General features: G+C 44.0%; 2 protein-coding genes across 5 annotated transcripts in view; one reads left to right on the forward strand and one right to left on the reverse strand.

Annotated features, from left to right (window-relative positions):
• SMAD9 (SMAD family member 9) overlaps positions 1-15,255 on the forward strand; it is a 43,814-nt gene extending 28,559 nt beyond the window's left edge. For 3 of the 4 annotated variants that reach the window (XM_087756586.1, XM_087756589.1, XM_087756587.1), the window contains exons 6-7: positions 2,810-3,066; positions 7,455-15,255. In XM_087756586.1, coding sequence (XP_087612712.1) covers positions 2,810-3,066; positions 7,455-7,598 — 401 coding nt within the window. In that variant the 3' untranslated portion in view covers positions 7,599-15,255. The remainder of the gene's footprint in view (positions 1-2,809; positions 3,067-7,454) is intronic. The other variant, XM_087756590.1, reaches the window with a different exon arrangement.
• A 478-nt stretch (positions 15,256-15,733) lies between these two features.
• RFXAP (regulatory factor X associated protein) lies at positions 15,734-25,480 on the reverse strand. Its single transcript, XM_087758760.1, has 4 exons — positions 25,377-25,480; positions 24,169-25,093; positions 21,347-21,454; positions 15,734-17,878 (listed from the first exon to the last, which is right to left on the reverse strand). Exons 1-4 carry the CDS (start codon positions 25,478-25,480, stop codon positions 17,768-17,770), a joined length of 1,248 nt encoding a protein of 415 aa, XP_087614886.1. The 3' UTR covers positions 15,734-17,767.
• Between the last annotated feature and the right edge of the window lie 332 nt (positions 25,481-25,812).

Below are 25,812 nucleotides of genomic sequence, written 5' to 3' on the forward strand. Positions count from 1 at the left end.
AAAAAAAACATGTTCAAGTGGGATAGAAGTGGCACCAGTACAGGCCTGCAGAAGAGCACAGAGCAGCTCCAAAAGTGTGCAGTTCAAAGGCATGCTGGACAGATGAAAGCTACCGAAATGGATACAATTGTCACATGTTAACAGGGGAGAAAAAAGAATGAGTAAACAAGATTAGCTCAGTAGGATAAGGATATGTGATTGAATTGTCATCTAGTGTATCAGCGTGAAACGGTTTCCTGGAAATACCACATCAAAGCTAAAAACAATCCAGAACACAATGCAACATCTAGTAGCAATTGGACCTGTTTCAGCAGTCAGACTTCAAGGACAGAAAGGGGACTTCTGATCAGAGTCTCAAAGAGATGTGGATGCTTGGAGACTGCTGAGTTTCCAGTTTCTGCAGAGAGCAATGAAATCCCACTAAAACATATGGACACTTGATTTGGTCTTCTACAAATATGTATTCAGCTGCTTGGCTTCCTTGAGGGTGCTTGTCTCTGGCAACTGAATGCCAGAAGAATGGAAGTACACACTGATATTTCATCGCTGCTGTATCTATTGCTTTTAAAAAGTCCAGAGGAAAAAGCAAATTGTAGCCTCTGCTTTCAGAAGTGACTTTGGTGTTTTTGTTATCGTAGTACACAGTTTGGGCAATGCCTTTGAAAGCATTCATTTTTTTCAGAAGTTGGGTTACTCATATACTCTGAAAATCCAGCCTTTAAATTTTTTCACCTTAGCACCCAGAAGTGTAGTCACCCTAAATCAGTAGCCACTCCTGAAGATTTGAAATGTGGTGAACATTTATGTCCTTATTCTTCTCTCCCTACCCTGTGTTCTCACTCTGTCTGTTTATTTCAGAAAGTTATATGGACTCCATCAAGGTCAGCTAGGACCTTTGTGTTTTCAGTCCTTCCCTTTTGTCCGTCTTCCACCGATGGGAAAGGAGACATAGGTCCAGTATGAGCAGTCATGATGTGCAGCACCCCATAATGACTGGTGCCGTTGGACTGGAGCTGACAACTGGTCTGATGGAGCTGTCATCTCACCCGTGTTCCCAGTGCAATACTGGAGTGTGCTCTGAGCCACACCCCCTGCCACTCACATTTAATTTGAGATCTCGTGGGTGCATAGAAGTAAAAGTCAAGTGATGGCTTGAAGACAGACTTTAAGGTTCCCATCTGAGTCACCCTGGAAGTCTATGGGAGAGCGTATTTTTCCCAGATTCCTTTCCCACTCAACCTGCTTTTCCCTGAGCCTTTCCCACTTCTGTTTAGAGACTGGTTTTGTCCTAAGGATGTGCTGCTGCCCCTTGCTGTCATGACCACAGAATGATGAACAGACTGGGAATATGTAACCAGTCTTTTTTGTATGAAAGACAACAGGAATAAAACTAATTACAACTGAATTATTAAAGCATAGTTATCACTAACTTCACAGGCAGTCCACTGAGACTCTGTGAACATGTGCATTTGTATGTAATGCTTTGAATGCCATACCTGGGAATAGAGAGGAGGATTTTATTTTTATTTAGTGGTGGTTTTTATGAGAACAAAGAACTGAGTTCTTCCACCTCTCTTGGCCATGGGAGGGGTTCATCTCACCTAATCGAGCCATGGGAAGGGTGAATGTCTAAGCATCTTCACAGGATGACTTGGCCCCCTTCAGGGTGTGGTTTCATGCTCACGTTAAAGCAGTCTGGGTCCCCATTGCACCCTTGCACTGATGAAGATCTCACTGCAAATAAATCTTCTTTTGTTTTGTTTTGTTTGTTTTTAAGTTTATTAGCTGGTTCCGTCCCCCAATCTGGATGGCTGCCCGGTCCCCAGCCATTGCTGCCAGCATGAAAGCAGGTGTGGGAAGAAGCAGCAGGGGCAGGGAACGAGAGAGCCTTTTCAGCACCTGCACAGACTTCCATCAGTTTAAGCTGGCTGTGAGCCTGCGCTCTGTAGCGGATGGAGTGAATTATCTGGTCACAGTGCCTCTCATCATCATCTATCAGCTAGAGAAGGCATCTATGCAATTAGCTTACACAAGATCACTAACTTTAAGGTTGCTGAATTGGGCTAAGATAAATTCTCTCACCAATTTAGGTATATTTTCATGCAAGTAGACATCCTGGGGGGACCAGAGTCTTCGGATGGATAGAAATGCTTCCATCTTCATTTCCCCAAGGCATGGTAAAAATTTGAGAGTTGGTGTTGGTAACTCACTCAGGCACTGAAAAGTCCAGAAGGAAATCAGTTATGCTCTTGCTAAAGGTCACTTTGAACAGGATCTGATGAGTAAGTCATGTCATGTAAATGCAAATACATGGTTCTGATGTGGTGGATAAAGCAAAATACAGAAAAGCTATTTTAAGTGCACACCATGCTGTGTTTGAACTGCATGAGATAGGATCCTGTAGTAAAAAAATAGAGTGCAATGAAGTGGGTCTTGGTCAGCGTGCATGTGCTCAACAGTGAAAATACATTTAGATGTGTGATGCATGACAGATTTGTCAGGTCTTTGATAGTTTTGATCCATGCTTTCTATATGGTTGACATAGGTTTGATATTTATGTGTGTGTATATGTATGTGTATGTGTGTCTTGTCATAAAGTACTATGCTGTTGGGTTAAAGAAGTAAACCAACCTTCACTGAGAAACAAAGAAAAACATCATATGCCAAGACTTTTCTCCTAGACCAGTACTTCAAATAGTGTTTATGACAATTTCCTCTTAATGCTGGTGGGTCCATTGTACAGAATTACTGGTGTAAAGTGTGTTGTGAACAATAGAGAAACAATACACATTATTTTTTCTTTTTCAAGGTGTTCATCTTTACTACGTCGGGGGGGAAGTTTATGCTGAATGTGTCAGTGACAGCAGTATTTTTGTGCAAAGCCGCAACTGTAACTACCAGCATGGTTTCCACCCAGCCACTGTCTGCAAGATCCCCAGTGGCTGCAGCCTCAAGATTTTCAACAACCAGCTCTTCGCCCAGCTGCTTGCCCAGTCAGTCAATCATGGTTTTGAAGTGGTGTATGAGCTGACCAAGATGTGTACTATTCGAATGAGCTTTGTTAAAGTAAGGATTCTTTGTTTTCTCTTGCATTTCTGAAAGGCAAATCCCATCACTTGCTAGCTTTGGTGCAAAACTAGACATCATCAAATCTTTCCCAAGTGGGTATTTAGACACCTAACTTGCAAATAGCAAATCAGACTGCCTGTTTTCCAGTATTGCCTTAAACTTCTAGGTGCTTAAAATCAGTAGCTTTTGTGGTCAACCTGGAAATGTCTTAGATTCCCAAAATTAGGTATTATATAGGCTTTTTGTGCAAAAAAAACAGAGATTGAATGATGTTCCCCCACTGATTGCATAAAGAGCTCAACTTAGAGGAGCTTAGCAACATGTAAATGTTGTAGTATCTATCTTAGGCAGTTGTGATCTCTCCTATCGTTACTGGTTTGCGATAGAGCTTGGTAGAGCCATGGATCTGAAAAGAATGTCCTTATGTGTCTAATTTACAGTCTCACCATTACTATAGACTGGTATGTATGGTCTCAGTCAAGAAACACTGGGTCCTCCTTCAGCCCCTGCTGAGCTTCCTGGGAATTGTTGTTTGCCACCTGTCTGATCCCTGGCAAGAGATTGTCTTAATTTCTGATGACATTCAGTCTGGCCAGCCAGAGTACCAGAAGGGCTTCTTGCAAGTAGAATACAAAACCCAAAAGAACATCTGACCTTCCCATTGTTATTTGGAAGAGACAGGAGGCCACCAAAGCCATTACTGTTACCATGTCTTTCACATCTGAACTTTGCAGTCTGACTTCTCTGTGTGCAATTTATCAGTCTTTGTGGGAGTTTCTTAAATCTTCTGAATGGCCTTCTTACCAGCATGGGATCTCTTGACTCCTTTTAGCACTTAGGATTTACTTAGTACTAGCACTTAGGTGCCTGTTGTAGCATCTAAACAGCAGAGAATGGTAAGTATTTCAGGACTGTTTACAGATGCATTAGACTGACTTCCTATAGTGCTGCTGGGGAGAGCTGGCAGCAACCTTCAGCCTGCAAACTAGAGAAGTTGCATTAGAAGCAAGTTGGTCCTGCTAGGTACCATAAGAAGTGGCTTGAGTATGTCCCTTTGTCTTGCAGATTTAGTTCTATACAAATGACTGAATCAAGCTGATTGAATTCACATCTAAGATACTACAAAACTGCTTGAGGCTTGAGCCCACTTGCCCTATGTTCTGCAAAGCAGATGAGTTGAGTCCGGTGAAGCTTTCTGGTTCTGACTCTTCCCAGCCATCCTTGGGGACCCATCTCCTTAACTCTCTGAGAGCATTAAGAGTGCCCTGTAACTTTTTCTAAGAGTCCAAGCCAAAATCTCTCTGTCCGTGACCACGCTGTTGCTTTTTTCTTGGGAAGGAACGGACATCTTGTTCACACGCAAGCATTAGGGAAAAAAAAAAGAAAGCAAGAAACCCAACAAACAGCATTTTCTTTAATGGAAGACATGAATGGGCATGTTGTTTGTAAAGGTAGTGTAGCCAGTTATGCAATATTTTCATTATCTCAGCAACTCAGGGGCAGTCTCTTTGATGTGTTATCTGCTTCCATGCCCAGCATGGCAGCAGAAATGATAGTGTTGATGCACTAAATAACGCTGCTGCCATATTAACACCTTGCTTTGTTGAAACAATAGCAGTCACTGTAGTGCCTCAGGCACCAGAAGACCAGTGCAGGGAGTTATTTTGAACCCTTTCCCATGACCTTTGGAGAAATGGCTATGCAAATCTCCTCTAGGTGCTTCCTTCCTGGCCTGTAAAAACCCCTTCCTCTACGCAGTCTTCTCAAATTATTTCTCTCCCAAGGTGTAAGCCCTGGAGTGTTCAGCCTGGGGACAACAATGTCCCTGGGTGTTGGGTATGCAGTGCACAGAGGAGCATGTTGTCTGTCAGAGCCACACACCAAGAGTCCCCAGGTGTAGGGCAGTCCTTTGGCTTCTCCCCTGATTCGTGACCAGATGCTGCTGGTCGCATACAGCCCACAGGGCAAGCAGAGCTAAAGGGCTGGAGATCCTGCCTTTTACACCACCAGTGCTTGAGCTGCCTGCTGGAAGGCAGAGGTGGGTAGGGACCAAGGACCATGAGAAACTTTCCAGGAATGTATCATCTTCTGGAGGCAGGACATGGGACGGAGGGAGGTGAAAGTCCTGTCCCCTCTGATACACTTCATGTGCCCATGGAGCAGCTGGGAGGAGCTCAACCCTCAGGCAAATGTGAGTGTATCATCAGTGAGAACAGAGAGCAATTTCCATCCACTGAGCACTGCTGATAACCAAAGCAGGATGGCTGTTATCCCCTCTCCACAGATTAGGCAGCTGAAGCACAAAGTGGAGAGACAGAGAGTTTCTCCAAGCCAAGGTCTGAACCCAGTGCCCTCCCTCCCACATTTCCCCAGGTCTTGGGGCTAAGGGGATGACCCAGCAGACGCTCTGGGACATGGCTGGACCCTGGGCTGGAGAGAGCTGTTGCCCACAGGAGGTGGGAAGGGCTGGCAGGAGCAGCAGGACCCCTTGGCTGATCTCCCCCATGCCAGAAGGTGCATTTCTGGTCTCCCTGTGGGTGTATCGGTATCCTGTTCCCACCATCTGCTCAAAACACCACCACAGCTTTGCAAGTTGTTCTCATTTTATTTCCTCGTTAAGAGAGCTCCACCTCCGTGTTCATTTCAGCCCCGGGGATGAAGGAGGCTACCTGCAGCCCGAGAGTGATGTACGGGAGGCATAGGGGGTCCTGCCCTCCTGGCATTTCCCCTGCTGGGAGCTCCAGCTGGCAGCCTGAGACAGCAGCACTGTGAGTGTTTGGGAGTTGCCAGCAGAGGGAGATGGCCAGCCACCTGCATGCGCTGCCAGACTCCTCCAAATCGGGCAGGTTGTGCTTGCAACCTGGAACTCCTGTTCCTCTGGATTTCCCATCCTGCCAGTCAGGAGAGGTGCACCGACTCCTCTGACGCTTGCCCTTCTGGCCGTATATCTTCACTGCAGCTGAGTACTTAAGACTTCACAAACGCAGAAGCCTGACTGCGCTCGTTCAAAGAGTGGTGTTTTATGCAAACATTTCCAGAACATAAATCTGAGGTGCCTGTGACCACAGGCCCTTTCTAGCCTGATAGATGCTCTGCAGGTCAGAAAAATGCTGCCTGATTAAAAGTACTCTTCGGGCTTTGGTGGGACCATATCTTACTCTTCTGCTTTCTTCCCCCTTTTCTTCATTAAGTAGAGATGGATTTTATCCAGACCACTTATTATGGCATCTAGTTTTGGTGTTGATCCCAGTTTTGCAGCTCATCGTCTAGAGAAGTAGGTTCTAGCAGCCTCAGTTGTCCAAGTTGTTCAGCACTCTACAATTTAGGTACCTTTGGCAGGCATCAGTCTTAATATACCTCCATGTCCTTTTTTCATGAGAAGCGTATCAACCTGCCTGACTAACATAATGATAGGTAAGGCCCAGCTTCTCTGATCAGTGGCCCACAAATGAAGAGCCTCATCCTGCAGTGGGAGCGTGTTTTGCTCGTTGTCCGGAGGAAATCCGAGTTCAGTTCTGGCAGTGAGACAGCTGGTGAGCTGTGAGACTTTGGGCTGTGACTTGGATGCCTTGTGTTGCTGTGAAATCAGGCTGCCTGCTTAACAAGGAGACACTGTGCCCACTTGAGGCGCGGGGACTTCTGGTTCGCTTTTCTCCCTGCCAGCACCGCAGCCCCATCTTCCGTCAGGCGCTCCATATCCCTTATCTCCCCGAAAGAGCTGGAGAAATTACTTCAGGACTTCCCACAGCAGACAGCCGGGAACTCCTGTGGGAAAAGAGGACATATTCAAGGATAGAAAACCTATGGAAAATGTCTATACATAGGTTGGGTATGGCACATAGGAACCTTGCTGGAAGTTTCCAGAGGGTCAGATAAATACCTAGAACTTCTAGAGTCTCAGACTCATAGGATGCATCTCTACTGATAAATGAAGCAGTGCTCAGGATCATTCCTAGTTCCTGTTAAAGTGTTATGACAGGGCCTGGCATGCTTTTCGTCTGTGCCAGACAGCAGTCTGGCAGACTTTCCTGGGCATGTCTCTGGGGTGCGAACAGCAGGGACCATTCCCCATGGGCTGTTTACAGGCAGCCAGGCTTGGAAACAGGCCTTTCCATGCCAGTTGGTCTCAGCACCTGGAAGTGTGACTGAGCATTTTTAATTTAATTTTTTAGTTTCATCGTATAGAGTCCCTGATAACTCTGATAATAATGACCTTAAAATGGAGCAAAGTTTCTAGATAAAATTATCCCTAGGACAAAGCATTAAATCTTGGGAAGTTGGGTGATGGGCTACCTGTAGTTGTGTTAGACTGTCAGCACTGGAGTTGTGATTTAATGTTTTGGTTTTTTGTAAACTCACTTTTTGGTCCTTTGATGCTTTTATAGGGCTGGGGAGCAGAGTATCATCGCCAAGATGTTACAAGTACGCCCTGCTGGATTGAGATCCACCTGCATGGACCGTTGCAATGGCTGGATAAGGTGCTGACACAGATGGGCTCACCTCATAACCCCATCTCCTCAGTCTCTTAAGAATCATCTCTAGAATTCCCTTAGGATGGATGCTATTGCAGGCAGTGGCTTATAGGATTTCCAGTGAACAGAAGCTTCTATATGTAGATGTATGTAGATGTAAATATATCTATACATAGTCCACTCTCCTTTTTTTTTTCATGCTACGTTTTGTGGTTTCTAGTTACTCTGATGCCAGTACAATAAGTTTAGAAATTCAGGTCTAGCGTATCTGTTCTCTAGTACAAAATAAGCCAAATTCCTGCAAAAGTGTCAAACGTTTCCTGTGAGCATCTTCATTCCCCAGCCAAGCCAGTAAACGGTGCGAATTCTCAGCACTTTCATGTGGATTCAGAAACCTGGCTGTAGCTGTTCCTAGTAGGTGAAATTCACCCCTCTGCAGGCAACCAAAGTCAGATCTCTGCACCATTTATATCCATTTTACATCCTAATTTCAGGTCTAAAAGAGAACCTTAGGTGGTGCACAGGACTTATGCACAGAGATGACTTTTATCCAGTGAACTGAAAGACTAAACAACAATTCCAGTCTGTCTCCCTACTGCAAAGCACGATAGGACAACAGATCCTCTGAGGAGCTAAGGCACCCCTGTCTCCCCTAGGATTTGGCAGGAGGAGAGAGCCCTCGGCACGCGTTCAGCACTGGAGCCTTATCAGAGCATTCTGGACACATCCGAGTAGTCTGATGCTGTTAACACAGTAGCATACGGTACTGCTGCACTGAAAAGCAACAAGCTCCTAAGAAAGAAAAAAAAAAAAAAAAAAAAAAAAAAGAAAATTTGAAATATATGCCTATAAGTTTAAAAACTAATTAACTTCCAGTGCTTTTTTGCAAAGTACATACATACTTGCATATGTATCCGGCATGTAAAGTGAATCCTATCCATTATACAGTATTGATGTAGTTTGTTTTAAAGTTAGGACTGTCTGTAGTTAGGCTACTGTGCTGATATAAAGGGTACGTCTAAAAGGGACTTGAACTGTGATTCAGAAAAGGGAAATGAAGTGTGCATTGAAGAACCAAATAATTATTTTATCATTTGTCTTGGGATAGTCTCTGTACTGGGAACAGGAAGCCCCACGCTCGCAGAATGCAATGAGAAGGAGGTGGGAGTCAGCCACGTCCATCCCCTGTGCTGGGCCAGTCCTCAGGATCTGACTGCAACGCCCGGGTTTGACAGAGTTGGCTTCCCTGCCAGTCCCTTCGTACATCCCCCGTGGGTGGTTTCTCATCTTAAATACAGGCTTCATCATTTGCAGTGCTTTTGCCTCACCTGCAGAGGATGGTGAGGCAATGTAAGCCACAAACAAGCAAAGAGTGAATCTATGTGCAGAACCTTTTTTAAAAGCTCCTTGTCTATGGTCCTTCTGTAAGCAGGGAAACCTATTGCCCATACTTTCATACACAGAGCCAGCCTTACAAAACGCTGTTCACTTGGTAACCTTTTCTGAGGAGGCAGGTGAAACTCTTATTACATTTTGATGGTCCCCATTACCTTGCTGAAAGGGTAAAGGATTATTTCTTTCCAGGCATAACAGTCCACTGAAAATTGTTTTGCTTTAAGGGTCGGAAAGAGTGATAACTTCTCCAATCTCATTCCTCCTTAGAATGCATCAGAAGTATCCTGAGGAAAAAATAATGTTTTACAGAATGTTTCTTTTCTTCTCACGCAATATCTGGTGCTACACATTTTACTGCATAATTAGAAGAGGATGCCTGAAATCTTCAGCTACATCACATATGCAAATCAAATAACATCCACTGGAAAGACTTCCCATGTATTTTAGATTCTATGTAATACCTGTTATGGGATGGTAATTATGAACAGAGCAGAAGAATCAGTAAACTAGTAGGGTTACTTCATTTGAATGCATCTTCAGCTGCCCGCAGAATTTGTAGAGCACAGGAGGATAAATTATTGTTAAGTTTGAGCAGTAATAGCAAGTTGTATAGGAAATCTGTAAATGCAAAGAACCCTATTCTGTCACCATTTGACGTCAGCAGTGTCACTGTGGGATAGGAAAAGCTTTACAGTCTCCTGCAGGAATGAAGTCCAATAATAATGTTACACAGAAATTACAGGTGTGCCATTTACTGTTTAGCAGATTTGAGAGAGATCAGTTTGGAAAAAGACATTTTCCTCAGCTCCCTCTGTCATCAATGTCACTGTACTGAGGTACTGGTAACACGGTTTTTAGCATGTTTATTGCACCCTTTCTCCAGTAATTTCTCTGTGCTTTTCATGTTGCTCATCCCTTTGCTTTCTTGGCAGCTAAGGACAGAGAAAATCACCTCTCCTGTCCAGGATCTAGCTCTGTCCTTTATCCTAGATTCTTCCTTGCCTTTTAGGCTGAAACTTCCTTCCCTCCTAATATAGAGGGAAGCCTAGGGGTTGGTTTTAGACACTCCCAGCATTGTCATCTTCCTCGCAGAGAGCAAAGGGGGACGTTTTGAGGTGCATCTGCTCTTGGGCAGCTCCAGAACCCAGTTTCCTGCCAATGCTGCAGAGGAAAATTGGATGGCCGGTGAAGAGAAGCAGGTTCTTCTGGGGCATCATTGATTTCATCATAAGGCAGGTGCTTCAAGTAGGTGAAATAACACTGCGCTCTGAGCATGCTTATGTCTTCCCATTGAGTATAGGTGGAACTCAGGGTCACTAGCTCAAATGTGGACTGCTACATTGGACATATCCAAAAGTGGGTGAGGTGGGCCCTAGGGAAGACGTGGCGGCTTTCCCAGCCTAGTAATGATGCTTGCTCAGTAAGTGTCTGTGTTGTTTGAATGGAAGTTGGTAAATTCAGAGCAGTTTTTCCTTTCCTGTATGTCTACTTTTACAGTAACCCTCATGCAAATAGGATTTGGCTTCAGTGCAATCCACACATGCATCTCATTAAAGGTAGTCACCGTAATATTCCCTTACTAGTAAGTAAAGAGTCATTTCTGGAGCGTTATTCCTCTGACCTGTTCAAAATGTCTGCATTAGGATGAGATGAATTTCAGCAAATTTAACTATATTTGGTGAAAGTTTGATCGAAGCACCTGATTCTGGGCAATCAAATCCAGCAGCCGTCTCAGAGTTGTTAGCATTTGGGACGGCTGGTATCACTGTGTGAACTCTTTCCTATTTGAATGGCCTCTAGGGGCTTAGTCCACTGTATGAGATGCTGTGCAAACACACAGCGGCTGACAGCTCCTGCCCAAGAGGCGGGGAGAGCTCACGTCACGAGGGAGAAGTGACAACAGTGGACGAGGCAAACAAGTAAACAGGAAGATGATCCCTGCCCAGATGCAGTGATAAAAAGTAAAGCAAATAAACCACTTAATTCCCTTTGGTTTTGAACAAAGTCTCTCCTACAGGCTTCTCTATTATGTGATTTGAGATCAGTGAAAAATTCAGGTTTCTCATAATTTACAGCCATGTAACTTTGTATCTCACTGTAATGTCTCCCCATTTTGGAAGGAGATATTTTCTGCTGAAAGGTCTTCATGAACCTATCAACCTGTAGTCAATTTAAAGCCTTTAAATGCACTCATTAATACTCAAGCTTTGGAGACAGTCTTCCTGAGAGATTTAAAACCACTTAAAGCGAGACTACTTAGTCGAAGGCAGATTTTTTTAAATGTTTTTTGAGCCATCAACAATTCAAACCCTCTTGAAAGTTTCTGTAGAGAAGTACCATGCATCAGCAGGCAGTGGTGAGAGTTTGATCAGGCAGTGGCATAAAGCACATTCATCATGGTACATAGACCACTTGTTTTCCTATTAAGTAGCCAAGAGAAGACGACTTCTTAATTGCTGCCAGTTCTTCAGCAGCACCAGTATGAATGTGCCATTTGCATCCAGAGGTGACAGAAGCAAATCTGGCATGCTGACTGCATGGAGCCCTTCAGTGGCACTGCTGCTCTGATGGCTCAGTCCCATAACCTTGCACTGTAACAGCTGATCAGGTACGGTATAGCAGTGGCTGTAGCATTCAGCAGTGCAGCACGTGCTTTGCCTCCCCATCAGAGGCTACACCACAAGCGTCTTTTTTCCTCATGGGTATTTAATGTTTTGCTGTGCTTGGTCAGAAGGATAATGTATCAGCAACACAAAGGGGGACTGTGGCCCCAAGCAATATCAACTGGAGTTGAGGAAATTCCTTCTGTGTCTCCAGCAGGTACGGTGTTAAGACTTTCACCGCCCTGAGCAGCCTTCTCTGAGTGGTCTCTGCCTTGCGCAGGGCACCAGACTTGATGCCCTGCAGAGATTCCTTCCAATTTACATTATTCTGTGGGTCTGTGCAGAGATTCAGTGCTAACTGGCTGCTGCAGGCAGGAGCTCTCTGTTTCTGAAACTGAGGCAGTTTCAGGATGAAGCATGCTTATCCTCAGCTATTTCTGCATGAGTTCAGCGCAGGACAGAGTTAAGAGGTATTAATGTTCCCACAGTACATAATCAACACTGCAAACATTTCTCACTGTAAACATCATCTCCACCACACAACTCTTAAAATGGAGAAAATCAGGCACTTGTGACTGCAACTTTATCTAATCAGCCTGTGTTCTTCCTGGCTTACAACACTCACCTTCGCCTATAAGGTGAATCATAAAGTCTCACCAGTGACTAAGGAGTTGCACAAACAGCTGGATTTACAGAGGCAGCTCAGGCAGAGACTGTTTGCTGCTTGGCTGGATGGAAGCGATTTATAAAGAAGCTTGATCGAATTTAGTAACTTTGAAGGGATCTCAAGTAGATGTCCAGTTTTCTTGGTTGATTAGAGACTTCTCTGGTGCAGCTATAGCTTTCAGGAATATTTGAGCACTTCATGGTGCTCAGCCCAGGAAAGAAGCATTACATCCTCTGTACTATTCACCTCTCCCCCCGGCTCCCCAGTAACCTAACTTAGTAAAACCAAAACCAAACACAATAAAGAAAGATTAATGAGTCATAGGGTAGAGTAATTAAATACCATTTTTCAAAGTTGAAAAGTGCTGCCCAGAATATAGATTTATACCATCAGAAATGTACCGAATGTAATGTGTCCCATGTGCTCTTCAAGACAAAGGCGAGAGCTCCTTGCTCTAGAGAAGCCTGGAGAGCAGGCTGTTACTTGAACATCTGAACCCCAGCCCTTCTGGGTGAGTGGAAACTCCAGTGATGGGGCTAAGAAGATTTTTAGAGGACTTCCAGTTCATGGATGGTTTCTGTCAGCAGAGGTGCATTGAGAGGATGAAGGGACTGGGGAGGAGGGAGCATATGACCAGATACGCTCAGTGGTCATCGCAGGAGGCGTGAAGGCAGTACGTGCTTGGGCAGCCATTGTGTTCACTAGAGCTTTTTACATTCACATCTAAACTAACCATCAAGACCTGTTTTAGGAGCAGCTCGGAGTCCCACAATCCTTGATCTGGTGCCTCCTGTACACACAGCCTGGCTGAGTGCGCCAGCATCCCGATTAAGTCATTAGGTGTGTTGGGGCAAATGGTGTCCCATGTGATCCAGGGAGTAGGCTCTGGTGGCATCTGGGAACTGCACTTCCAAGATTACCCTCTGCCTCGCTGCAGGACTGATGAGGAGTTCAGCTTTGGGCAACCATTCAAGGACACTATAAGCACATCCAGTGTGTGCTCCCCAAAGAAAACTGCAGTCTGAACAGAAACTGCACGACTAAAAGACATGGATTATATAGAGTGTCTGCCTGGGAATTGCAACAAAGCAACTCACTTTATGCGTAGGTGGGAAATTGCAGTGCCCAAAGGAAGGTGGAATCAGCAAGAGCCTTCACAGGGACTCCTGGCTGTGGAATAACATTTATAACAGGAACTAAGAATGGACAAGTGTCCTTCCCTGAGAGCAACTAAGAAGTCAGGTCACCATCAAAAAAAATAGAGTTGGTCCCACCTTGCAGCAGGGAGAGAGATTACATGAAACTTCAGATCTGTGAATGAAAAGCTTCTCAACCTGGAGGCTTCATTGCAGTCACTGAAACAGGGCTTCTTCCTAATGGCAGCTCTGGGAGTACCTTTCTGCAAGGTACAGAAAGCCTGAGTGGGCATTCAGTCTTTGTTCAGCAGAGAGAAATCGCTTTGCGTCTCTAGTGCAGACAGACACGTCTGCAGGTTGTGCACCAGCACAAAACAGCCTTTGGTTTGTACCGATCATCTACTCATAGGAAGCTCCAGAGTGGCCAGGAGCTGCCAGGATCCCATTACCTGTTCACCCCAGGGCTTCCCAAACAGCTTGCCCGGGCGTGCCTTACGTTACATTGCCGTATCGATGCCACCCTTTCCTGCCAGGGAAGTGAGGCGATTGGGAGTCCTATCAAGAGGACACCTCCACTTGCACCTGGGCCATGCTTGCAAACTTGGTGCCTGTACAGATAATGAATCCAATTTGCAGGCCATGTCTGTTTTGCAAGGTAGACATAACCACTGTGTCCTCCGGAGTCTGCTACTCTTCCATTATAGCCAATGTGAACATTTGCAGCTAATTGTGAACAGTTTGTATCTTCAGTCACAGTGTTTTTATTATCCATGGATGCTGCTATTTTCTATTCCGTGTTAGTATTCAAATAATATTGCATATGAATAGCATAGGAAGAAATAGACCAACCAGTTAATAATTTTAAATACAGACCTCATCAGCAAAGAAAAGCTAGAAAAAACCTGGTAACGTCTGACCGCTTGCACTTTCACAGTAGTGAGCACATCATGTTTCAAAGTTTTTTGACGCTAAAGTGTGTGTTACATCTTACTAATTCACAGTTATGTCCATGAGATGCTTTGCAAACAAGAAAGCAAGGGAACAAACACGTTGATGAGCAGAGATAACACACATTCAGATGAATTTTCTTTGCTTACTCAAGCAATTGGAGTTTTTAATTATTTATAATACGTTCTAAGTGCAAGTTAAATATACCACAGCATACTTTCTGCAGATAATTCAGTGTTAGCAATTTAATCCTTCATTTCAGTATCGCCTCTGTGATATAAATTGGGCTGAAAAGTGAAATGAGAAAGTGAAGAAAGAGGCCTTTTTGTGTGGATCAATGAAGCCAAAAGGTTGCAAAGTTCTATGCAGTCAAGGGGCCAAAATGGTGGATTTGAGCAGGGTGTGGGTTTTTGGTGTTAAGTACGGGCTATCAGAGTCCAGTGCAGAAAATGACCCATGAATCATACATAGATTTAATAGTGTCACTTCTATGAACAATTCTGCCCTCTCTGTTCCATCAGAATCAAGGCCAAACATCTGCACCATTCGGAAGAAAGCATTATTCACAGTTTGTGATATTCTGTGAAACAGTGTAGATCACTCTATAAAGAACGCTACTTGGACTCTTGTCTCTTGAGAATGAAAAATCTCAGACATACCTAGTTTCAGGAGCCCAAGAGCCCAGGGCAGCTCAGAGTCCTCCGACCAGCCCCAGAGTACTCTATCCCATGCCCTGTCATATCAAGAAAGATATATCAACTGCTAATCGAGTGGACATTTTCACAAGCATTCCTCCTGCTGCATTTGATTTGAGGCATTCTGAAGTCAACATATTTAGTCTGATATTTGAACAATATACCTTTTTACACACTCCGTTTTCTTTGGCTGGAATTATTCTATTGTAAAAGGGATTATTCACGTCTTGTGTTTTACTGTTAATAAAGATATTTCTGATTTAAGAGCTCTTCCCCTTGTTGTCTCCCTTTTTTCTCTTTGAAAGAGATCGACCTTGGAAAGCTGTAGGTCCCGGGCTGTTCACCAGCGACTTTGGGAACCAGAACATTCAGAAAGCCTTTATTCATACAAGCCAGTCTTAAGCAAGAGGAAGCAGTGGTTTCACTGCGTGAATAATGGGACAAGGCAACACATCCAGCAGAACGGGATGCTAGGCACTATAAAATGGATTGAAAGTTAATACAGCATAAAATCTGCACATTATAAAGTACATGCATCCCTCACTGTCCTGTGGTAGATTTGAAGATTCTAGAGGATGGTTCAGCCTCCTTTTGAAGGAGGCAGCCCTGATCCAACGGGCAGTGAACGACCAGCGATGCTGCCCGACAACCAAAGCCCTAGCTGTAGACCAGACTCACATTAAGTAGGAAGACTTGCAGCTGTGCAGGTCTCAAACTGTTCAAGAAAAAGAGAGATACAGTAAGAAGGTACTGTTACAGAAGTCAGGTTTTAATCTTCATAAAATTCAGATTTTGTTCTGCAGTAACAGAAGCAAGGGAGTGGAAGACATAACGGTCTTGGAGCCACACGGACGCTGCTGGGTTCATACACGGCTTGGGAATCCCGTCCAACACTCCGCCCTGTCACCAGCACTTCTCCCAACACCTGCACCAGCCTGCCAGGCACTCATATCGCAGACCACCAGAAACAGAGGACAGGCACGCTGCACCGTGCTGCACATCTCTACGCACATCTTCAGCAAGCTTCATTCACCAACTTGTTCAGCACTGTCTTAACAAACGCTCCCTGTGCCCCTTTTCTGCCATGAGGGTTTGTTTTTTTAAAAAAGTTTAATCAGATCTGTTTGCCTGAATGCTTTCATAAGCTGACCATTTAAAACAAAAGCAAATACTTTATTCTACAATTTCAGCCCATTACATTTACACATATATTCTGACGCACTGAAAAGAGTAATCTGATTTTAAAGCTAGAATAACTTCCTATAATAAAAGGCTTGGAACACAGAAGTTTTAATGCCACCTAGTCAGAGCTAGCCATTTTAGTACAGGGAAAAAAAAAAAAAAAAACCACAACATACAAATTTAACAGAACAAAAAAGAACAGGCTTTGTTTTTTTTAAAGAAAAACAAAGATTTTACTCAAACACTTATTGGTCCAGAACTGTTGATACAAAGTCTTCCTATTTCTTTTTTAAAGAACAACTTACACTATGCTAAATACAATAAATCCCTAATGAACAAGTTCTATACACACACAAAGCACAGCTTGTAAAAAATCGTAAGACTAACAAATACTCCTGAAGAGAGATTATTTAGCAGATCAAACTGCTGCAATATCAAAGTGGTACTTTAATAAGCACCGACACCATTCAGTTAACCTCCATTCAGAAATGTGGTTTAATACAAAACTTTGTTTTAAAAACAAAACATGGGATTCAATGCTTACATAATACAGTGTTTGGATTCTTAACCCAATCAATTGCAAGTTCATCTGAATTGGCTGAAAACCTGAGAAGTCCAGCACTAGAGCTGATTAGATATCAGTTGTCTTAATAGAAGAATTTTAACTCTTTTTTTTTTTTTCAGAAGAAAAAGACTAAAGGAAAAAATGCACAATTACATTTTAGTTTTTGGATGCATTTGCTATTATGAGTTAAAAGCTCTAGAATTTAATTTAGTCACTTAAAAATGAGTGATATTCTCATCTGTAATTAAGTTATATTTCACGTATAAGAGGTTGGTCCTTACAAGTAACTCCACAAAACAAGGTCCAACTCTCAGTTGCATACGTTCCACCTAATTCTTCTCTAAAGCTTTTTGCCATTTCTCTCTTCTGGAACTTTTAAACACAAATTCTTTTACACGCTTCGCACAGACAATGAAGCATTTCAAACCTACTCAATTTGCAGATAATGAATATACAAGCAGGAGGATCACTCGATTTGCACTTGTCTGAGCCACTGGATTGACTTCTTGATGGCATGTTGTCTTTAGCCTTCAGTGCAAGATTCTACTGGACATAAGTTTCTTGTATCCCTGAGCGATTGCTGTTAGGTCATGCCACTGGACTGGCTCAAATTCAGGACTTTATTTCACAACTTCCATAGAAAGCAACTGACTTCCTTCAATGATTGTCATCAAAGAGTGACTTGTTTAACAGTAAATCCTTATATAGAAAAATGTTAATTTAGTGGAAGACTTTGGTAGGAAAAGGGTGTACAGCTAAACGTTACTAGTATAAACAAATGGCTATTAAAAAATTAAACATTAAAATGAAGTTTTAAAAAGAATCAAAAAATAGACTCCTCCAGATCTTCTCACAAGTTTGCAGACACCCAAGCAGCTCAAAACCTCAAAAGTGCAAACAAGAAACAAGTGAAATACGTAACAGCAGCAACTTTAGTTTTCCTTTAAACACTGAGACTCTTTGTATTTATATAAAATACACATCCCATTCCTCCTTCAGCACCAGACTCATCTGCAGGTCGTGGATCTGTTCTGATTACCCAGATGCTCCTTGAAACTGTTGCTGCCTTTGCTCCAAAGCCTGTTGACTTAACAGTTGCTGTTGCTTCTGTAGAAACTGCACTACTTCTGGACTTCTGAGTAGGGACTGCAAGGAAGAGAAAGCAGAGTTTACTTTAAAGAACTCACATATATTAAATAGCTACCATAGTGATTCAATTTATAATATTTTTTCCATTAATCAATTTGCGCATTACCCATTGTTGTGGTTTAACCCCAGTAGGCAACTAAGCATCACACAGCCTGTTGCTCATTCCCCCCACCAAGTGGGATGAAGCGCTGCTCAGCAATAACTGAAACATCACTGTGTTATCAACACTGTTTTCACCACAAACCCAAATCATAGCCCCATACAAGCTACTATGAAGAAAATTAACTGTATCCCAGCCAAAACCAGCACACCCATACAAATGACAGTTGAATTAAATACTGAAGAATTACAAAACATGCTCACAAAAAACATCTAGAAACTGTTTCAGGACATCAGGAGGTAACCAGAAGCAGCATTAATACACATCCTGAAAGCAGATTCAGAATGTAAAGAATATACAGTATCACAAAACCCACAAAGATAACAAACAGGAGTAATCTACTGCCATATTGAAAACAAACACTTTTCAATGTGCTTCACTTTTGAGCTAATTTCTAAATTTCCCACTGCAGAGAGCTCAAAAATACTATAATAAATAAAATACTCTAATTCTACAGCAAAGCTCATGTGACTGTCAGAGCTCAAGCATCTGGATGATGCTCTTAGTCATACGGTTTAGTTTTAGGTAGTCCTGCAAGGAGCTGGGAGTTGGACTCAATGATCCTTATGGGTCCCTTCCAACTCAAGATACTCTATGATTCTATGTTCACTGAGTCTTCAAGAATTTCCCAACATTTCAAAACAGCAGTCCAGCCACAATGAATAAGTTAAAAACTCTGCCTTCAGTCAAAAGACAAAAGTATCTAAAACTATTTGCATCTGACTCCTGGCCTGAAGAGTCGCAGTCCGAGATCCAACTTTGAATCATAGAATCGTTAAGGTTGGAAAAGACCCTTAAGATCATCGAGTCCAACCGTTAACCTAGTACTGCCAAGTCCACCACTAACCCATGTCCTCAAGCACCATGTCTACCCTTCTTTTAAATACCTCCAGGGATGGAGACTCAATCACTTCCCTGGGCAGCCTGTTCCAGTGCCTGACTACCCTTTCGGTGAAGAAGTTTTTCATAATAGCCAACCTAAACCTCCCCTGGCGCAACTTGAGGCCGTTTCCTCTCGTCCTATCACTTGTTACTAGGGAGAAGAGACCGACTTCCACCTCGCTACAACCTCCTTTCAGGGAGTTGTAGAGAGCAATAAGGTCTCCCCTCAGCCTCCTCTTCTCCAGACTAAAGAACCCCAGTTCCCTCAGCCGCTCCTCATAAGACTTGTGCTCTAGACCCTTCACCAGCTTCATTGCCCTTCTTTGGACACGCTCCAGCACCTCGATGTCCTTCTTGTAGTGAGGGGCCCAGAACTGAACACAGTACTCGAGGTGCAGCCTCACCAGTGTTTGGTTTTTCACTCTCATTCCTGCATGGTGGCAGCACAAGTGCTGGTAAGGTCAAATGGCAGATCAGGTTGGGAATGGATCCTTCCAAAAATTAAAGCAGGAAAAAGGTTATCATTCAGCTAAATTAATTCCCTAGACTGCTTGCTCATTATGCACAGCCAGTTCACTGATGCAACCAAAGAGGTACTGCAACTCTAATCCAGATTCAAAAGGACCAGCAACTTCCACGGCAGGGTCTAGAAGTTTATGCTATTAGGGGCAATTCTGCAGAGACTATAATTGAAAACAACCATTCTGCATATAACTCACACCTACAGCACCACTGAACAGATAAGATAAGCAAATCAGCTGCTAAAAGCAGTTACTAATAACAAACAGGCTCACTGAAGAGATGCACAGCCACCTTTTCCTTACCATACATTAGCTTTATCAAGTGACTTCACTGCACAGGGTAGTTCTGCAGTAAGTAGTTCTTTATCTACAGCTATTTTACGACATTAAGGTGCTTCAGGCTCTCCATCCACAGCTTGCTGCTTCTCAGCCCCTTGCCTCTACTTTCTACATCTTTATCCAGTGCAATCTGCACATCCAGGCACACAAGGGCCACCACAAAAGCCTCTCCTTACAGAGATTAACCACATGCAAGAAACTTATGAGCAAGCACAAAGGACTCGGCACTTCTAAGCTATCAACCAGCAGGCAGCTACCAGTGATATGCAGTAACTTTCGCGTGCAGGAACATAAGGTACGGAACAGCCTTGGATGCAGCAGGCTGTGAGAGATCTTTCTGGGTCACCACGTAACCCTCAGGCCTTGTGTTGTGTAGATATGCACAAAACGAAGAAGAAATTCTAGAAGAAACAATGCTGAACTACAGAAACCAAGTCAGAGCAGAGAGAGAAAAGCAAGAACTAGGTCAAGAAGAACCTGAATCTCACTTTGCCAGAATACTGCAAGGAAACCTCAATTTTTCAAAAGCCTTGACAACACTCTGCAAAAGCTCCAACATTTAAAGAGCTTCTGGCTGTTATGTTTCTAGAAGAAATGTTTCACTAATAAGATATCCTTCAAATGTAATTAAAAGCCACATGAATAGAAACAGCCAGGAAAGGGGACAACAATTCGGTAAGTGGGGCATGAATAGATAATGAGAAAAATAAACTCCATAGTTCATTACTTTTTTCTTGTAAAAACTGAAAAGCTACAGATACCTCTCTGAGTTTTAGACATAATCATTAAATAGGTGCTATTATTGAGAAAGAATTCAAGAAAATAAATCTACATAGCTGTATACTTAAGACTGATACAATCTTTCTTCAAAGACATTTCAAATTTCTGAACAAGGACTACAGCACTTTAATGAGTATTGTTAAATTGCTTTGCATAGCTAACAGACAGAACAGGCAAACAGTCCTATTAGCTTTTGGAGAAAGGAGACTGTAAAAACCAGTAACACAGAAAGTAATGAAGAAGCCCAAGAACAGTAAGCACTGAATTATTTCCCTTCATTGGGCTTAATTCTTAAATATACTTACAGGAACAACAAAAGCATTTCAAAACTTACAACACATGCCATTCATGCAGCCTACAAATATTACAAGTCATACTGTTTGCTTACACAGTTTGCTTTATCAACAAATATATACACAATTTTAAGTGTCTACAACTTTTAAAACACACTACAGTAGCTAAAGCTTACATCAGACCCAAAATCCATGCATCGTTCTATCTAAAGCTTTACAGAAAAGTCAGTTTAGCAAGTTAAGAACATCTCAGTTATAAGCACTATTTACCCTAAAGAAATAACCACGTATATTTAGTGCTACCAAAATACTTCAGTTAACATGGCAGTGATTGTTAAATTTAGTCATCTTACTATTCTTCACACAGAGGCTGACACACATCTGCTCTGCAGCATATTTCAAATTTGAAAATATGCACATGTAGCGTACAATCAATAAATTGATTTTTATCTTTCACAAGGGTGACAACCTGTAACAAAACAAAACTTACCAGCCTCTTTTTATTCAATACTTGTTCTAAAAGAGTAGGTCTTGCTGGGCGATCTCCAATGGATCCTGTTCTCTGTTTTGTAACAGAAACTGAACCTTCAACACTATCCTGCACATGAAAGAAAATTAAAAAAAAAAACAGAGAATTGAGACTATAAACACTGATATAATGATACATTTACTTTTCACCACAGAAAGTCCCAAGAGTAAAGAATGTTTGCCTCACTAATCTGCAGAGGAAAATAACAGCACAAGAATGGAAACATATCTATTCGAGAATTGGCCTCTTCTTTCCACATTACTTTCACTATTTCATCAGTCACAGTGAAGCGATGCAGCTGGGTTAGTCTTCTAAATTGCAAAACTAACCAGGTTACTATGGCTAGTTAATGGCTTGAATTTATTTGATTGCATTTCTTAAAAATGAAGTCATTCACAACAGCTCAATCTCCAGCTTGTGGAAGTGAATGATATTTAACATTTGCAATTGGGTAGGAATGACAATAACACTTTTAATAGCAAAACAAAACACACTTCAGAATACTATTACAAAGTTGTCAAAGTCACAGGCAAGAGACGGTAAACTCTACGAGCTTTTTTCTTTGTAAATTTATCCTGTTCCTTGCACCATCACCAGTCACATGAATTAGACTATCTTCTAAACAACATGGCTCTACAATCTGCTGTAGAGAAAATATTCATGGTTTGGAAAATTTCAACCAATGTTGAATCTTATGTGTATTAAATTCACAACTTACTGACACTTCCATTTACCTGAAAGGGTTCAAGCAAGAACAACAAAGTATCCTAGTATCTTTCACTTCAAACCTGTCCACAAAAGTGAAAAATGAAACTTCTATTAGGAATCTAACTCTAACCCCACAAGATGACAGTATCTTGTGGGGCCTCGCTCGACACCACTGCAAAAAAGCACACTAAGTTTAGCACTAAATACCCTGCTTGCTTCTGCAAGTCCAGGCCTTAATTTCATAACATTCAAAGCAACCTGCACTTGCAGAAACTGAGAGGCAAGCCCACTCTCTTCCAACACACAATAATCATTATTTCATGTTACGGATCAAAAAGTCTTAACCCATTACTACATGAAATGTAGCAATTTTACCCTCCTCCCATACTGTCCCCTTTTCTGAACTAGCACAAGTATTTGTGTAGACACATCATGAACTGAGCATGATGAATTATTAGGAAAGGAAGAGAGAAGAGAGGAAATCACGACGGTATGTAAATCTAGAATTCACCCGTATGTTGAATACTGTGTGCAGTTTCTGTTCTCTCACCTAAAAGAGAACTAGCTACTAGAACTAGAGAAGGTTCACAGAACAGCAACAAGGATGATAAAAGTACAGAGCTTTTCACTTGGAAACAAGCATGCTACACCTTTTCACTGCAGGAAGGAAACAACTCAGAGGCAAGCCTACCAAGTGTCACAAACTGAACAGGAATTAGTCCTTCATGATATCTTCTAATGTAAACACTAACTGGCAAATTAAGTTAACAGCAGCCAGGTTCAAAAACAAGGAGGAGATCATTCAAAACAGGTAGCAGACCTGAAGAAACTATCAGAACGTAACAGATGCTGAGCATTTACAAGGGTTCAACAAAAATCCGAAAAAGTACATGGAACAGACATTGCTTAGAGTTACAAAATACATCAGAAAACCCACACCTGTCTCAGCAAGTCCTCTGAGCTGAAAGAGAAATAACCTGGGAGAATATTCCCAGCAGCATCACGTACACTTGTCTTTTTCTTATGCACCTGCTTCATGGCAGCTTTTACAGATAGACAAAAAAAGATTCTTTGGTGTGATACCCAGTATGGTTACTATTATATTTATATGAAGAAAAACAGAAAAAGGGACGTTTTTTGATGGCTAGTTTGCAGTTAGATCAGTTCCCAGTCACACAACTCCAGAGACAGCTGTGCTGACAAAAAAGGGTTGCTTTTTGCAGGAGTGCCAAGTAAGATTTTTTTTTTTTTCTTCTGGCAACCACTATTTTATATTTGTTCCTTCACAAACTAGCCAGCACCTTCAAAAGCAAAACCGTTCCCCTTTTTCTACCTCATCTAAATACAACATCTTAAAAGCTAACTCAGCACAAGTGACCATCAGAAACTGTTATCTTGTCTGAGTCACAAACTGTAGAAAAAAAGACTACCTAAAAAGATGAACATTAGCACTGGTTCTCCCACTGATAATATTTCCCCATCTAAACAACACAAGTAAGTTTATGAAAGTAAGTATGAACTATTAGCAGTCCAAATATTTAACTGCCATTTAATATTAAAAAAAAAAAAATCAACAGATATCTTGAAGAACCTACACAACTGATTTTTATTTACAATATAATCCGACACCCAATGGTCTTTGTTACTTTAAAACCCCACATTTCAGTACCTACTGGGCAAGAAGACTGACATCTCTCTTAGATCTATACTTTCATCTTTCCTCCTGTGAAATAAGCACACGCTGCACAGCGAAGCATCTTTTATCAATTTTTTTTTCCTTGAATCTTCTGGTATAGCTGTAAGTTGGTACAATTTGTATCACAGAAGAAAAAAGAAACGGGTTTTGCTCTTGCACCAGAGGAAGAGTGAACTCTGGGACCCTCCTTCGCTGCCGGTACCGGAGATTTCTCCCCTTTCCTCCAGGCAGAAAGGTCCCATTCCGTCTGACAGAAACCCACTGCCCACTGGAAGCCAGTGGTCCCCCCAGGGGACCGTAGGGCAGCCGGGCTTCACCACCCGAGAAGGCCCCAGCTGAGGCCCACACCACCACCCCCCGACCCGCGCCCGGGCCTCACCTCGGCCCGCGGGCCGCCCCCCGCGGCGGCCGCCCCGCCGCCCCCCAGGGCCTGGTCGCTCTTCTTGCGCTTGTACTTGTCCTTGTAGATCTTGTTGCGGTGGCGCTTGCACATCCAGGGCTTGCGCTGCTTCACCACCTGCGTGGTGGTCTCGCTGCAGCCCTGGTAGGTGCAGCTCTTGCAGCCGTCGCCCGCCGCCGCCGCCGCTTCGCCGCTGGAAGTCGCCGCCGCTGCCGCCGCCGTCGCCGTCGCCTCCTCCTCCTCCAACTCCTCCGGGCTGGCCGTGCTCTCGCCGCCCGCCGCCTCGGCCTCCTCCCCCGCCTCGGCCTCACCGTCGCCGGGGCCCCCCAGCTCGTAGAATAACATCAGGCCGCCGCTCCCGGGGGGCGGCAGCGGCGGGTCGGCGCCCGGGAGCGGCGGCGGCAGCACCCCCCCCGCCGCCCCAGCCACCACCGCCGCCGCCTCCTCGCCGCCGCACGGCTGCATCACGAGCAGCGCCAGCTGCGGCGGCGAGGAGGAGGAGGAGGCAGAAGAGGAGGCGGAGGAGGGAGCGGCGGCGGGGCTGGCCCGCAGGGCGCCGGTAACCGAGCCCGCCGCGCCCGCGGCCCCCGCCGCGCCCCTAGCGCGCAGGCGCCGCCCCGCCCCGCCGCGCTCACCGCGCCTGTGCTGGCGGGCCGCGCACGCGCCCCGGCGGGGAGGCCGGCCGGCGGGAGGGGCCGCGCGCGCCCGCTCAGCGCTCGCAAGGCGGGGCGAGTGCGCGTGCCCGGGCTGAGCGTGCCCAGGTGCGAGGCGCGGGAGGCGGGGTCGCGTGCCAGGCGGTGCCGATGGGAGGGGGAAGGGGCCCGTTAACGGCGGCGCCGCTTCCTGGGCAGGTCTCTGCGACTTTGCCTTGAGGCGGTGCCAGCACCGCTGCCATGAAGCTCTCCTGTCTTCCCAAGGGCAAAGAACCCTCTTGTGGCCATGTCACAGCCGCCAGCGCGGTTCAGCCCTGTCAGCGTGCTCGGCCCCCTGCCCTGCTGCGCTCCCGTGATGGCTGCCTGGACCCAAACTGTCCTGCCACTGAGCTTCACGAGTGCCGTCCCTGGGCTGTGCTTGCGTCCTCGCTCTCCAGCCGCTGCCAGCTGGAGAGTGGGGACGCGCGGGCACGGTTTGGCTTCCTCTCCCACTTGGCTTTTTTACTGCCTCCAACCCGCTATTGTGGCTTTCACCTCGCTGCTCCTTGGCCTTTCTCTTCTTCATTTGGGTATTGATTCTCTCCTTGGCTCACTTCTACATGATTCTTTGGACACTTTTTCCCTATTACAAGGTTCATCTTCACCCAATTTGTGCCATTACAAATACATTATTCCTACATATTTATTCTGCAATGTAAATGCTGTATCCGTAATCTTAGCCATTTTTTCACTCTCCAGTCCTTTTTTCTGCAAAGGTCTTATATTTTATTCCAAGAAAAAAAAAATTACTTGTAACTATCATGCCTACCTTCAGCTTTCCTTCTGCTTCCTCCTGTGTCACAGGCACTGACTTTTCCTCACTCCTGCAGAGAAGTCCCTCTGACCTCCATCTCCTTAATCACCTGCTGTTTGCCCCTCTCCATTTTTCACACCTCCTTACTCTCCGTGGGTTCTTGCCTTTCTCATTGCA

The sequence above is a fragment of the Nipponia nippon genome, unplaced genomic scaffold, assembly GCF_047370975.1.
Source record: "Nipponia nippon isolate SJK-2023a ecotype South Korea unplaced genomic scaffold, ASM4737097v1 scaffold_2, whole genome shotgun sequence".
In the NCBI taxonomy this organism is placed as follows: Eukaryota; Metazoa; Chordata; class Aves; order Pelecaniformes; family Threskiornithidae; genus Nipponia; species Nipponia nippon.